This window comes from Canis aureus, chromosome 9 (assembly GCF_053574225.1).
Source record: "Canis aureus isolate CA01 chromosome 9, VMU_Caureus_v.1.0, whole genome shotgun sequence".
Taxonomy (NCBI): Eukaryota; Metazoa; Chordata; class Mammalia; order Carnivora; family Canidae; genus Canis; species Canis aureus.
In genome coordinates this window covers 53988813-54001786 of record NC_135619.1, presented here as the reverse complement: position 1 = coordinate 54001786, position 12974 = coordinate 53988813, and the positions used below count along the sequence as shown (strand labels likewise).

Genomic DNA, 12974 nt, shown 5'->3' with positions numbered 1-12974 from the left:
TAAAGTCCTCTAAGCTAGGAAATGACATCACAATGCCTTTAAATCAATCTGTCCAATAAGCCCAAGATGTCTCTTCCCCAGCAACAGTAAGCTAGGAATAGGAATGTTCTGTCAGTATGGAGAAGTTAACTTGTCCCCCTGTGTTCATCGATGAGAGCCCTGAAACTATCCCAGGTAAAGAAAGGATCTGACTTTGAGAGCAAAACAAAACAAAACAAAATGAAAAACAAAACCATTGGGCATCTGTCAACATTGCTCCATCAGTAGCAGTTAACTGGTATTCTGTGTTAAGAAGAATTCTAGAGTCACATCCCAGTACAAACCAAAAGGATCTGTGATCAATCTGTAGAGTTTGCATTGGCCCTGGTAGGCGCTGGCAGCACCACACCATGGATTTGCTCCATCTGTTTTAGAACTGCAGACAAAATCCAGTTTACTTTTCTAGGTCAGAGGCTCATTCATTTTATCAATGACAGTCATTCCATCAATTCTTTGTTCAAAATTTCAGGCAAACATCTTCTTCCTGAGAGTTGACACAGTTCAGTCATGAGATAAATAGCATAAGTGGTCATGCTAGGAGTCTTGCTCCCTCACACAATACACATGAGTATATGTTACATAGCAGTCATCGGCAAATCTGTTGTATTGCACATAAGAATCGGCCTTTCTCAAGGTCCCTAATTCATAAAGTAAGATGCATTACACAAAACTCAGCATGAATGCCACCATTTTCCATCTGAAATTGATATACCCTTAGTTAAGGGATCAAGATGACACAGTGCATAATAACTGATTGTAATTAGTGCCTTGAATATTTCTTGGTAAGATGCCTATATTTTAAGTACAAGTGTCTTTAGACAAAATGGCTAAATATTGGTTATGTTTAGTAAAGTAGAGAACATAAAAAAAAGACATCTAGAAGAAAACAAAATAATCATTCAAAAAGGCTGCCTGTAAAACACTTATTAGAAATACAAAATTGAGTCAAACGCTTTTGAATGAACTGGTTTTAAAAATCTTAAAAATGAAAAAAAAGCGGCAAGAAATAATAGGAAGTTCAAATGGATCTGAAAACACTCAATACTTAATTCAAGAGAAACTTGTCTCTGGGAGAACTGATCCTTAGGCAAACAAATTTTTGGCAATGTGACCATAGACAAATTGGCCTTAGGTGAATTGAACAAGAGCCAGTTTGGTGGGACAAGATGGGAGACAAAGAGGACAGGGAGGGGACCAGATCTAGACCAGGATGGTGGTGGAAGATAGGTAGAGGAGATTTGGTGATACAAGACATATGAGGAGGTGGAGTCTATGGGAGGCTGCTATGAAGTTCAAGAAGGTATATATGCTAACTCGTGGCTCTCAGACCTTGGTGACTACAGTTGGCACCATCCACTGAGATAGTAAATGTGGGCCTTTTGGTCAAAGTGAAATCCAGAGAGATAACGGTGCCCCAAAGAGAAACAGTCTCATTAAATCTTGCTTCCAGGTGGAGATGCTGACCGCCATCATCGTCCCCATGAGTCATTTAAATCCCTTGCTGGCCTCCCAGGCCACAGATTCCCATTCATCACTGCCTCCAACAGCAAGAGCCTCCCTCCTTACCCAACACCAGAAAGACCACAGGCAGGCAACATGTCTGATTCATTTTGTCTCTCTCCTCCCCTCCCCCATAAATAGGTGTTGAAGGAATATGGGCTGCACACATGAATTGAGGCACGTGTAAGTAGCCCCATAATGACCAGTGAGGGGCCTACTATGGCCTCCACTGTCTTGCAAGAGACAAAGAAGTACTCCTTGCCCTCCAAGACCTGTAGAGGGCACGCAGACAAATGCGTACAGACAGTGGGCGTGGAGAGAAGGGTCAGGAGAACTGAGTTATTAGTTCTCAGGAGGCCGCAAAGGCACAGTGGTCTCGGGAGGCTTCCCTTGCAAAGCAGAGCTTGAGTGCCATCAGGAGCAGAAAGCAGGGAGTGTGCACTTAAGGCAGAGTGGACAACAAGAGCCAGGCTATGGCTAGGAAGCCCACTGTCCAGACGGAGAGACAGGTGACAAGCCACCCGTGAGCCCTTATCTCACTCAGCCAGACACGTGACACGAGGGGAGACAGAAACTTCCACCTACACAGTCCAGCTCCTAAAGTCACCCCAGGTTTAACTCATGTTCTGGAACTGGCTAGGCCAGCTCTTAGGCCTATGGGGAACACATGTCTCTATCTTAAATGTGCCCAGGGACATCTCTATCAAACTAACACTGTGATTAAAGAAAGAGCTCCTGCCAGCTCTCTGGGGGTGACCTGTAGCCAGCTACTCACAGAATCAATAAGAGAAATTAAGCCTATTTCAGCCAAAGAGCCAGCTTCTAAGAACCCCATGGGTCATTAGTAAACAGGCATGACTATTCTAAAAAGCACATCCATACACATGGCAACCAGCCAGAATGGCATGGCTCTCTGTGGTGATTTGACCAGAAATGGCATTTAAAGGAACCTTTTAGTAGCCCTCACTCTCATTGTCTCAACAACAGCAATAAAAATTTACTACAACTTAGTCCTGTTTGTTCTTGTTCAGTGGTGTGAAAAGTGTCCAGTCTATAATCGTTTCCTTATTTTCTATCTGTGTGAATGTGTCTATTACTCCCCTCTAGACTTCCTCTAGGCTCTCCATAACCCAAACATGAGCCCAGGGCCCTTAAAGATAATCGCTGCAATGGGTATGGACCCTTTGGTTAAGCATAAAATATTCAATGTGAAGTAACTTATACCAAAAAAAAGGCAAGGCAGATTTGTTGCCTCAAGAAATTGAAAAATCAAGGATGGATCTAGCCAACAGGAATAGCTTGATCTAGGGGTTCAAAGAATGAGGCAGACAAGATAGCCACTGGGGGCTAATAATAAAAATTATTCAAAAAATAATAATAGGTGAGACTGACTTGCCCTCTCCCTGCCAACGCCCCACTGGTGACTCCTGAAAATAGAAGTGCAATATATCTGAAAAACAAAATACCTAGCACCAGGCCTATCTTTTGCGAGATGGGGCTCAATATTCATGCTTCCGATATTACATCCATTTGTCATTCCATTTGTGTGTATGCTTAAAGAATTAGTTTGTGCTAAATATAAACGTTAAAACTAGACTACACTGCCGTTTTTATGACCTTGTATTGGTATATCTGCATTTTCTCTAGTTGCTTGGGAGCCTTCTAATTTGGAAATAGCTAGGTCTCTCTTAATTTCAAAGAGACTGTGCCTAATGCCCACCTGTGGAGGAGTTTATAGGCTGCATCTCTTCCCTCTCTAGAAGACACGTGGAAGGTGTATGAGCCTAAAGCAGGGTCTCAACCCTGGATGGGAGCTTTAACAACAAAGGCACTTAAGTCATGTCATATCATTTCCCCCTGGACACAATATCATGAGAAGGACACTTCATCTCTGCGGTATTCTTCCCTAAACCCATAACCCCGGTCTAATCACATGAAAACCTCAAACAAGCCAAGATCAAGAGATATTCTACAAAATACCCAACCAATACTCTTCCAAAGCATCAAAGTCGTCAAAAAGCAGGGATGTCTGAGGAATTGTCACAGAGGACACTAAAGAAGCGTAACAACTGAAAGCTACATGCCATCCTAGACTGGATCCTGGAGCACTAAGAGGATATCAGTAGGGAAATGGGTGAAATATGAGTAGTTTAGTTAATAGTCCTGTACTAATGTTATTTCCTTAGTATTAATAAAGGTACCATGGTTATGTAAGATGTCAACATTAGGGAAAGGGAGATGAAGGGTATGTGGGGACCCCCCATGTACTATCTTTGCAACTCTCCTGTAAATCTGAAGTTATTTGAAAATAGTAAGTTAAAAACAATACCAAAAAAAAAAAAAACCCATTAAAAATGTCTGGCCCTCATTCAAAGCACTTCAATCAGAATCTTGGGTTTTCAAAGCTCTCCTGGTGATTCCAATGTGCAGGGAGGGTTGTGAACGGAGATTCAACTGTATATGCAGCAAAATTCCTGGCAGCGCTTATTAAAACAGATTGCAGGGCCCCACCCCGGAGTTTCTGATTCAGCAGATCTGGAGTGGGGTCTGAGAACTTGTATTTCTAACAAGCTCCTGGGTTATGCTGCTGGTGGTGGTGGTCCTGAACCTACCTTCAGAGCCACCTATCTAGGTCCTTGCAACTCAAAGTGTGGACCATGGACCATGGACCCAGCAACAGATCCCCTGGGAGCTCAACTGAAAAGCCGAATCTCAGGCCCCACCCAGACTCAATCAGAATCTTGTATTCTAACAAGACCCCAGGTTATTCATTGTTACATAAAATTTTGATACACACTGTTCTAGAACAAAAGTGCAGGGAGTGGGGATGAGGACATGGGACCTGAAAAGGCAGAGGTCAAGGGCTTACTATCCATCACTTTACCAGTCTTAAGAGCCTGGCCCTCCTTCTCAAAAATGGGAAAAAGAAAACTAGGAAGAAATATCAGGGGAATTATGCAACTATTAAGCCAAAAGCAGAACTGAGCAGAGTGTCTTCTGCCCCCAGCAGTGCCAGCCAGGGGCACGGTGACCTGGCTCGGAGGTGAGCTGGCTGATGTCAGAGGCTGAGGCAGCCTCCAGAGAAAGCAGGCCAGGAGGTACTCGCCACAGGGAAATGGACATCACAGCTAACCCAAGGTTTAATATCTACTCTGCTGAGGGCTGACCTCACCTTTCCTTTAGAAAAGAGAGTGCGCCAAGCTAGTCTGTGCAACTTTGTAATGGGCTTTACAGGAAGGAAGGAGGGAGGGAAGAGAGGAGGTGAGAGCAGCTTTTTTAAACAAATGGGCTTTCACTAAAATGTTTGCAGATTTAAGGCTTTGCAGTCTGGGCCTCCTGCAGTTTTCCTCTGGCCAGTTACCTGCAAGCAGTGGCATTGGGGTGCCTGGCGTCCAAAGACTTTTGGTCAAATACAAGTCCTTCCTGAGTCAGCCCGACAAACACCACCACTCCAAAAGGTCAGGCTGCAAAGAACAGCCACTCTCTGTGGCTTTGCTCGTCCTGCCCATTAAGATCTTGCCCCATCACCAGTTCCCAACTTTTAAACCCTAATCCCTCATGGCTATACCTGGAAACCACGTAAGCCCCAAGTGTCACTTGCAGGGCTCCACTGAACTCTTCTCACAGCTGTTCACACAGAGGGTAATTCTCAATCTCCCAATGAGTCCTGCCCCTAAAGGGATTTGCTTAGGGGCCTCTGGGAGCCACTTTGGTTTTCTGAGACATCATTCGTTGGCTGCTTACATTCTTGGGGGCCTGGGAGTGGGCTCAGAGCCCTGCTGAAATTAACCTGGCAATCAGACAAGGCAATGTTCCTAACAGAGGATGAGTGGTACATGTAGTTTATTTTTAATATACAGATTTCAACAGCCCTGAAGAAAAGTATTCTGAGATTCTAAATCCCTGCATATTTATTTAGCACTTACTACAAGCCAGGATTCTCAACCACCTATGAACTAAGCATGTACCTAATAGGTTCTAGACCACATGGCCATAGAGTTGGAATTTCTACTCTACCTGAAAAAAGGGGAAAATATCCATGTTGCCTAAATCAAAGAAGCCAACGTCTCAACTGAGTATTTAAGTGTTAAAAGGTAAAACACTCTTCAAAGTAAGCTGCTGGGGACTTTCTGACATGACCCATTGTCACTGCTGGGAGAAAAAAAGTCACAGGATTTTATTGGGAAGCATCAAACTCAAATCAACTAATGGCAAGTTCCACAGGCCAGAGAAGGAATCAGAGCAAGGCCACGCATAGAAGCTCAGCCACGCTATCGCTAAGCCATTGGAGAGAGACAGGGAAAGAATTGCCTCCTATGGCTCTAAGCTCCAGATATGGCTCCACCCAAGCCAACCATAAGCCACAGGCCAGTGGTCAGTCAGTAAAGACATACCTCGGGCCAAGGGCATAGGATAAGAACACATCAGAGTGGTTATTATATAATAAAAGCCTGTCTGATCTTTGTCTCAAGCCCCTGGGAGGTAACTTAACTCCCTGGAATTTCTCAGCAATAGGAATATCCTTGTTTTTCAGGGTGTGCTCCTTGGATCACACTTGAGTTTTTACTAGAGGACCTGGGATGGGGGTGATATCAGCCCACTTTCTCCAAGAAGAGGAGAGAAAGGTGGGCCGGAGACTGAGTTCAATCATGTTATCAATGATTCAATCGATTGTGTCTATGTAAGGAAATACCGATAAAAACCCTGAACACTGAAGCTTAGTGAACACACTGATATGCCACGAGGGTGATGTGTCCTGATCCCACAGGAGAGGAGGTGGAAACTTTGCATTCAGGATCCTCCTAGACCTTGCCCTTCCGTGTCTCTTCATTTGACTGGTCCTGATCTGTATCCCTTAAAATAAAATTATAATCACAAGTATATCACTTTCCCGAGTTCTGAGTCATTCTAGTCAATTATTGAATCTGGGGGGAGAGGAACACCCAAATTTGAAGCCAGTTGGGCTGGTGAACCTCCAAACCCGCAGCTTTGTGACTAAAGTGTGGCCAGTCTTCTGGAACTAAGCCCTGAAGCTTGTGAACTCTGCACTAACTCCAGATGGTCAGTCTCAGAACTGCATGCAGGCCACAGTGGTCCAGCTCCCACCCTGCCCTAGGCCCCAGAGAATATGCTGGACTCCCCCACCTCCACTGAAAACCCAATTCCTTCTCAAAGCAGGGTTTTTGAGATTCAATTCAGGCACATATGACAGGCCACAGAGCGAGTATGATCTAGATCTCCAGCACTGGGGAATAAAAATCAAAGTGTGGAATCCCACTTAGCACCTGTGTGACTTCAGGGAAATCACTAACCCTCTCTGAGCTTTGATTTCCATCTCTATGAGACTCATGACCCTTCCCTCTCACAGAGCTGATGGGACAAATCAGATTTAAGTTATTTGCAAAGAACCTAGCCCGGTCTCTCTCTGAGGAAGGCACCCAAAACCAACTAGCTTCCCTCCTCCTTTCAAATTTTCCTATACCCTAAACTCTCCCAGATTCTCTCCTCTCCCTGGTTAACTATTCTGGGTGCTGTGCTCACTGGCAACGTGCTGATGTTTTAGATTCCAGGGTAGCAGGAAGCCAACCATTAAACTAAAAGTGAAAAGCAAGTAACCATTACCTTGAACAAAAAGGACATTTATATTTACTTCAGTGGCTATAAAAGACACCATAAAATATAATATGCAGCATGCATCCTCATGATTAATAACAGATCTTGCAAATTATTCTCTCAGGTCCCTGGGTGCATCCAACTGGTCACTAAGAACAATTAATTCTTTCAGGAAATAAAGGGATTGCAAATCATCTCTGGTCAGTGGAAAATCCGCTCGTTGAATTATGAATAAAGAGAAGAGGAGACTCATATTTAGCAGTTTCCTGCCCCTGTGAATGGAGTGAAGTAAGAGATCACAGAGACTCAAATACAATGACTGTCTGTGAGCATGGGTACTCAGTAATAGTAGGACCTGCCAAATGGGAGGGGTCTCTTGGGGACCTGGAGTTACAGTAGGAGTTTGGGGAGGTCCCAGAAACAGGAGCAGATGACTGAGTGGGGGCGTGGCAGCTCTGGCCACCTGTGGGCAACAGGTGGAAGCATGGAGTCCAGACAGGCGCCAGTGAGGTTTCAGAGTGAAACCAATCCACAGTGGCCGAGGCTTACACTATGGACTCTGGGACTGGTGACATCAAATGACAAGCCAAAGGGCTAAGTCAGGAGGCAATTAGCGGAACAAAGCATGTGCCAGCTCACAGGGAAGGTGATGAGAACCCAGGGAAACCAAAGTCAGGGGTTTCTGCTGAGCTTCCGAGTTCCTGGCCTTGGGCTTCTCAACTTCTCCAACCAGTCTGAGAGTCTTGGAAGGTAAGAAAGAAGGACCTACAAAGGACAGAAAGTGGTCACACGGGGAAAGGCTGAAAGGGTGACAGGGGCATGATGCCAACTAGAACACAGTGGCACATGACATCCAGGTCTATTCTTACCTAATGGCCAACGTGGATTCACTCCCAACCTAGAATAAAAATCCTGCCAACAAAGCCCTTCCCTGCAACCTTGAAGGGGTTTTTATTGACTCACAGTATGTAAAACACCAAAGGGGTCACCATGACAGCAGTGAACTCATGCCTCGGAGGCCAAGCCATCTTGCTCAGGTGCAACACCGTCTGGGGAGTGACAGGGCGAGGAGAGGGAGTCTGTTCCTAGCACTCTCAGAAACTATGCTCTCTTTCCACAAAATCAAACTTCCCACAAGCTAAGTGTAGGAATTCCTGTAGGAAGTCAGTGGGATTCATAGTCCACCCCAATGACAGGAATGGTTACCGGAAGTAGGGGGACATCCAGCCCAATGGTGCCTGCCAGAAGCAGGAAAGAGACTTGTGTCATCTTCCTGGATAAGGAGAGAAACCTCTTGCATGGTACAGCTTGTGGGCCCAGAGACAAGGGCTGCAGTGTAGGACTGGGATTCCGGAGGTGGAGTATAATGGTGCCATGGACAATGACTGTGGGGCTCCAGGTCAACATGTGACAGCAACAGGGCACCTGGGTGGAGACATGACAAAAGCACAAGGAGTGAAAAGTCCACTTGCCCACCACAGCATCACATTGGAAAGGGAAAGGGGACAGCAGGTCCACTCAGCATGGAGTGGGCAACAGCCAGCAAAGCAGGGCCAAGACCCAGCTGGCCAACCTCAATCCCTTCACACGCAGAATGAGTTCGTGAAGGTTGATCTGCCATAAATTGAAGGCCTCTCTGAAAGAGATCTGGGTCCTTCTGAAGAACGAGCTGGCATTCTTCTTCTTGTGCCTGCAGAAGGGACAAGAAGGAAGGAGAAAACAGGAGATAAGCAAGCAAGAAGCACTTGATAACAAGTGATAACTTAGAACAAAGGAAGATCATGGCTTAGCCTACTCCCAGACCCCCGCCCTGGTGGGTGACTTCTAGTTATGTGATCATAGCACTGCCCATCCAAGGACCAGAGGAACTCAATTACTCCACTGGAGCTTTCCAGATAAGCGGGGTAAACAAAAGCAGCTGTTTCATAGAGCATCAAAGGCCTAGTGGACCCTAGTAGAACATTCCAATGTTTCCCTTTTTCCGTAAGTTTGAGTAAATATATGCCAATCCTGAATCTCCCAAAGTCAAATATAAAAGCTTTCCCAAACTTTCTGAGGCTAAATCACCTGCAAACTAGGTCAGGTGGTCCCGAGAGGCCGAGCCCAGCATGGATGCAACCTAGTTCAGTCCCTTCACACTAACAAAAGGACAGGATGAAAATTGGTGTTTATGATAATGACCCATTCAAGGCTTCATTACCAGAACCCTCAAAGGAAGAATAAATCATGTTCAGCCCTTTCTGTGTGCAGTCTATTTTGTTATAATCTAATTCAATATTTGAACATGAGTGCATGATATATGTGGCCAATGCTCCCCTGACCAGACAGTTTGCCAGAATGACCCATTCTCTGCAAAGGACGGATGGGAGTTGACATTAGTCTAGGGCTCCTCTCTCAGAGGGGAAAATTCAGCTAGAGCAAGGCCTTTCCCATGTATCTGTATACTCAAATAGAAGGATCTAGAACTCTCACTTCTCTAGCAATATCTCCCTGAGGAAGCTCTCCCTCCCTCACCAACACTCCAAGGGACTCCAAGGGACTCCAAGGGTACTGAGGCATCTAAAAGATCTGAGATCCCAAGTAAACCTGCTGGCAACACTTTCTAGAGTCACAGCCACACCTGCAGGGAAAGGAACACTGGCCTTGCTGTGTAGCCAATGCTGGGAAGACAGGTTCTGGGACCAGTTAGAGACGGGACAGGCATCAGGGTGTCCTGATTCCAAGCCCAGGGGACACGTGGATGGAACTGAGACACTCAGGAAACATTTCAAACTTAATGACAGTAAGAATCACCTGGAAATCTTAACTCAGAGGGTGAGGTCCTAGAATCCACCAATTTTACAAAGCACAGGTGGCTCTCTGGACCATGTAAACACATCACCTGGAATCAGGGAATTCACTGGAGCTGTTTCCTGCCCCTAACTCTTCCTCCAGGGAGAGTTGGAGACTAAGGAGTTCAAGCAGGGCCCTGGGGACCCATGGGAGAAAGTGGAGGCGAAGAGCATCCTTGGGGTAGGCCAGAGAGCTGGGAGGGGAGGAGAGGCTGCAGCCCGCACTCACATGGCCAGCGCTCTGACGCAACATCGTGACATGTTGAGGAAGGAGCTGGCACTGGCACGAGTGCCCAGAGCAGCCTCAATGCCACGGAGCAGGTCGTTGGTCTTGAAGATGAGCAGCATCTGGCGAGGCACATGGTTGAGGAGCTGGCTGATCTCGGGGAGGTAATTGGCTGCGTTGTTACGGATCTCTGCGTCCTGAAGCAGCAACAGGGAGACAGACATGGAGAGTTGGTGGAGGAAGTGGGGCCCAGAGTGGTGGGTGTCACGGCAGCCTGTGGCTGAGGGAGCTTCTAGTATGGCTGCCTCAGCGCCATGAGGAACCTCCCCTCACAGGGAAACTCCTGCCTCTCATCTCCCAGTAGGACTGTGACCCTGGGTAAGTCCTTTCATCTCTTCTAACCCAGTGTCCTCATCTAAAAACTAGAAATGCTCGTGCCCTCCATGCCCACCTCCCAGCAGGACCACAAGGGTCAGCAGAGATAAGGAATGGGGAGATAAGGAATGCTAATTGAAGTCACAACAAGGGGCCCAGCAGTGCTACCAAAGGCTTCCCCATGTGGCCACCTTCTGCAGCACAAGCAGGATGCTCAGCCCTTTCTGGAACACATGTGTGCTGCTGATAACTGAGTTGCTGTGAAACTTGAAATGTCCCTTAGGCAGGAGCTATCAGACGGGACCATCTCAACATGAAGTCAGACACTGAGGCTGGCTGTCCCCCCACTGCCTCCCACCACAGCTGTGGGTCACCCTGCCTGAGGGTGAAGGCCAGATCAAGGCCTCCCTCACCGCAGGGACCCCCTAGGTAAAGTTGGGACTGGCCTGGAGACAGTCCCTCTCAGCCCCTACCAGAGCAAAAGAAAGTATCTGCACCCACCCAGACTCCTTCTAGGGTGTCTCTTTAAGCTTGGGCTATCCTCATAGTGGCTGTCTCCAGCAGACGCTGTTGGGTGCCTACCCTACAGCCATTACCCCTTCTCCTTTGTCAAAAGAAGCCCATTTTTGTTCACTTGACCCCTGGGGGCTGTGCTCTTCAGGCAGGTAGAGCCCCTCCCTAGCCCTGGGGGGTGCAGGGATCTTGATTGATGTCCGCTATTGTCGGCTCTGAGCACAAGGCCTCTGCCCAGCCATTGGCTTAGGCATGGATGAGACACAATTCTGGCCAATGAGACCAAGGGGGAGTCTGTCAAGGGACTTCTGGGAAAAGTTTTCTTGATCTTAAACAACATATGAGAAGAAATGGCCCCTAATTCCCACTTCTGGACATCAGGTAATAAAATTGTAAAGCTTGGAACGGCCACAGTCATCTTAGAACTTGAAAGTCAGCCCAGAGCCCTGCGTTGCTGATCTGCTCAATTAACAACCTGGACCCACTCACCTCCAGGCTTCTTGTTATGGAGAGAACACACGCTGAATTGTTTAAGCAGCTTATAGCTGGGAAAACAACTTCCCTGATACAATGTGGGAGGCTCCCCTCATTCTCAATAAGACTAAGACTCAGGAAAACTGAGCCCCTACATCTCAGAGACTGGGCTGGGGCTGGAGTGGCTTAGTTTATTCTTTCACCGAGTTTTTGTCCAAAGTGAGCAAATAGAGTCCATGTCTCCAGAACCTACATGAACACCTCTCTATTAGATGTGGTCCAGGACTGCTGGGACCTTATAAAAAAGATGTACAAGACGGGATCCTTGCCTTCCAGGTACTCACCAACTAGTTGGAGAATTCATACAAGTATACAAACAGCTACACTTCAAGAGTGCATGCAGATGAGTGATACAAGTATTAGGGGCCACCTCTGGCAAAGGGGATGAGGAGAGGCTTCCTGGCTGGAGCTATGGACTGAATTGTGCCTCTCAAATCGCTATGCTGAAGTTCTAACCTCAATACGATTGCATGTGAAGGCGAGGCCTTTAAAGAGGCAAAGTTAAATGACTTCAAAAGGGTGGGGCCCTAACCCTGCAGGACTGATGTCCTTAGGAGGAGAAGACGACACTGGGAGTGTGTCCACATAGAAGAAAGGCCACGTGAGGACACAGCAAGAAGGCAACTGTCTGCAAGTCAGGAAGAGAGGCTGCACCAAAAATCAACCTGCACTTCCAGCCTCCAAAACAGTGAGAAAACAGACTTGTGTTGTACAAGCTACCTAGTCGGTGGTATTCCATGACGGCAACCCAGGCCGACCAATATGGTAGCATTAATGCTGGGCCTTTATAAGTGAGTAATAATGCAAAATAAAGTTCTAACTTAGCTAATAAAAACACAGATCATATACTAAGTACCTACTGTGTGCCCTGCAACCTTGTCCATCGCTGAATCTTTAAATACCATATACACACTGAGAACTCTCAAATTTATATCTTTGAGCATCAAGCTGGACTGCCACCCATGATGCTCCTATGTGAATGCTCGAACTACTGTCTCCAGCCCAACTATGTCCTTCCCAAAGTCTTCCCTATGTCAGGAAGTAGCTCCACCCTCTACCCTATAACTCACACCTAAAAGCTGTGATTCAACTTTGACTCCTCCCTCTGCCTCCTCTCCACACCCAAGTCGACAAAAAAGGCCTCTCAGTCTTATATCCAAATACACCTTGGCTCCATCTGCTTCCCTCCACCTCCACTGCCTTTGGCATGGTCTGCACCCCCATCACCTCTCAGCCTCCTGACCGACTGCCCCACTGCTCAGCTTGCTCCCTCCAGAGAAATACTTAAAATAACAACTCTGTTCTTCCCCTGCTTGAAATATGTCAAAGGCTCTGCTTTGTAC

At 46.7% G+C, this 12974-nt stretch overlaps 1 protein-coding gene across 17 annotated transcripts in view; it reads right to left on the bottom strand.

The window, feature by feature from the left end:
• Positions 1-7157: 7157 nt before the first annotated feature.
• Positions 7158-12974, bottom strand: part of ADCK1 (aarF domain containing kinase 1) — a 147284-nt gene continuing 141467 nt past the window's right edge. For 14 of the 17 annotated variants that reach the window (XM_077910171.1, XM_077910173.1, XM_077910175.1 and 11 more), the window contains 2 exons: positions 10213-10406; positions 7158-8842 (listed from right to left, as the gene is read on the bottom strand). In XM_077910171.1, the coding sequence (XP_077766297.1) occupies positions 8671-8842; positions 10213-10406 (366 nt within the window). In that variant the 3' untranslated portion in view covers positions 7158-8670. The remainder of the gene's footprint in view (positions 8843-10212; positions 10407-12974) is intronic. The other 3 variants (XR_013386580.1, XR_013386581.1, XM_077910186.1) reach the window with 3 other exon arrangements.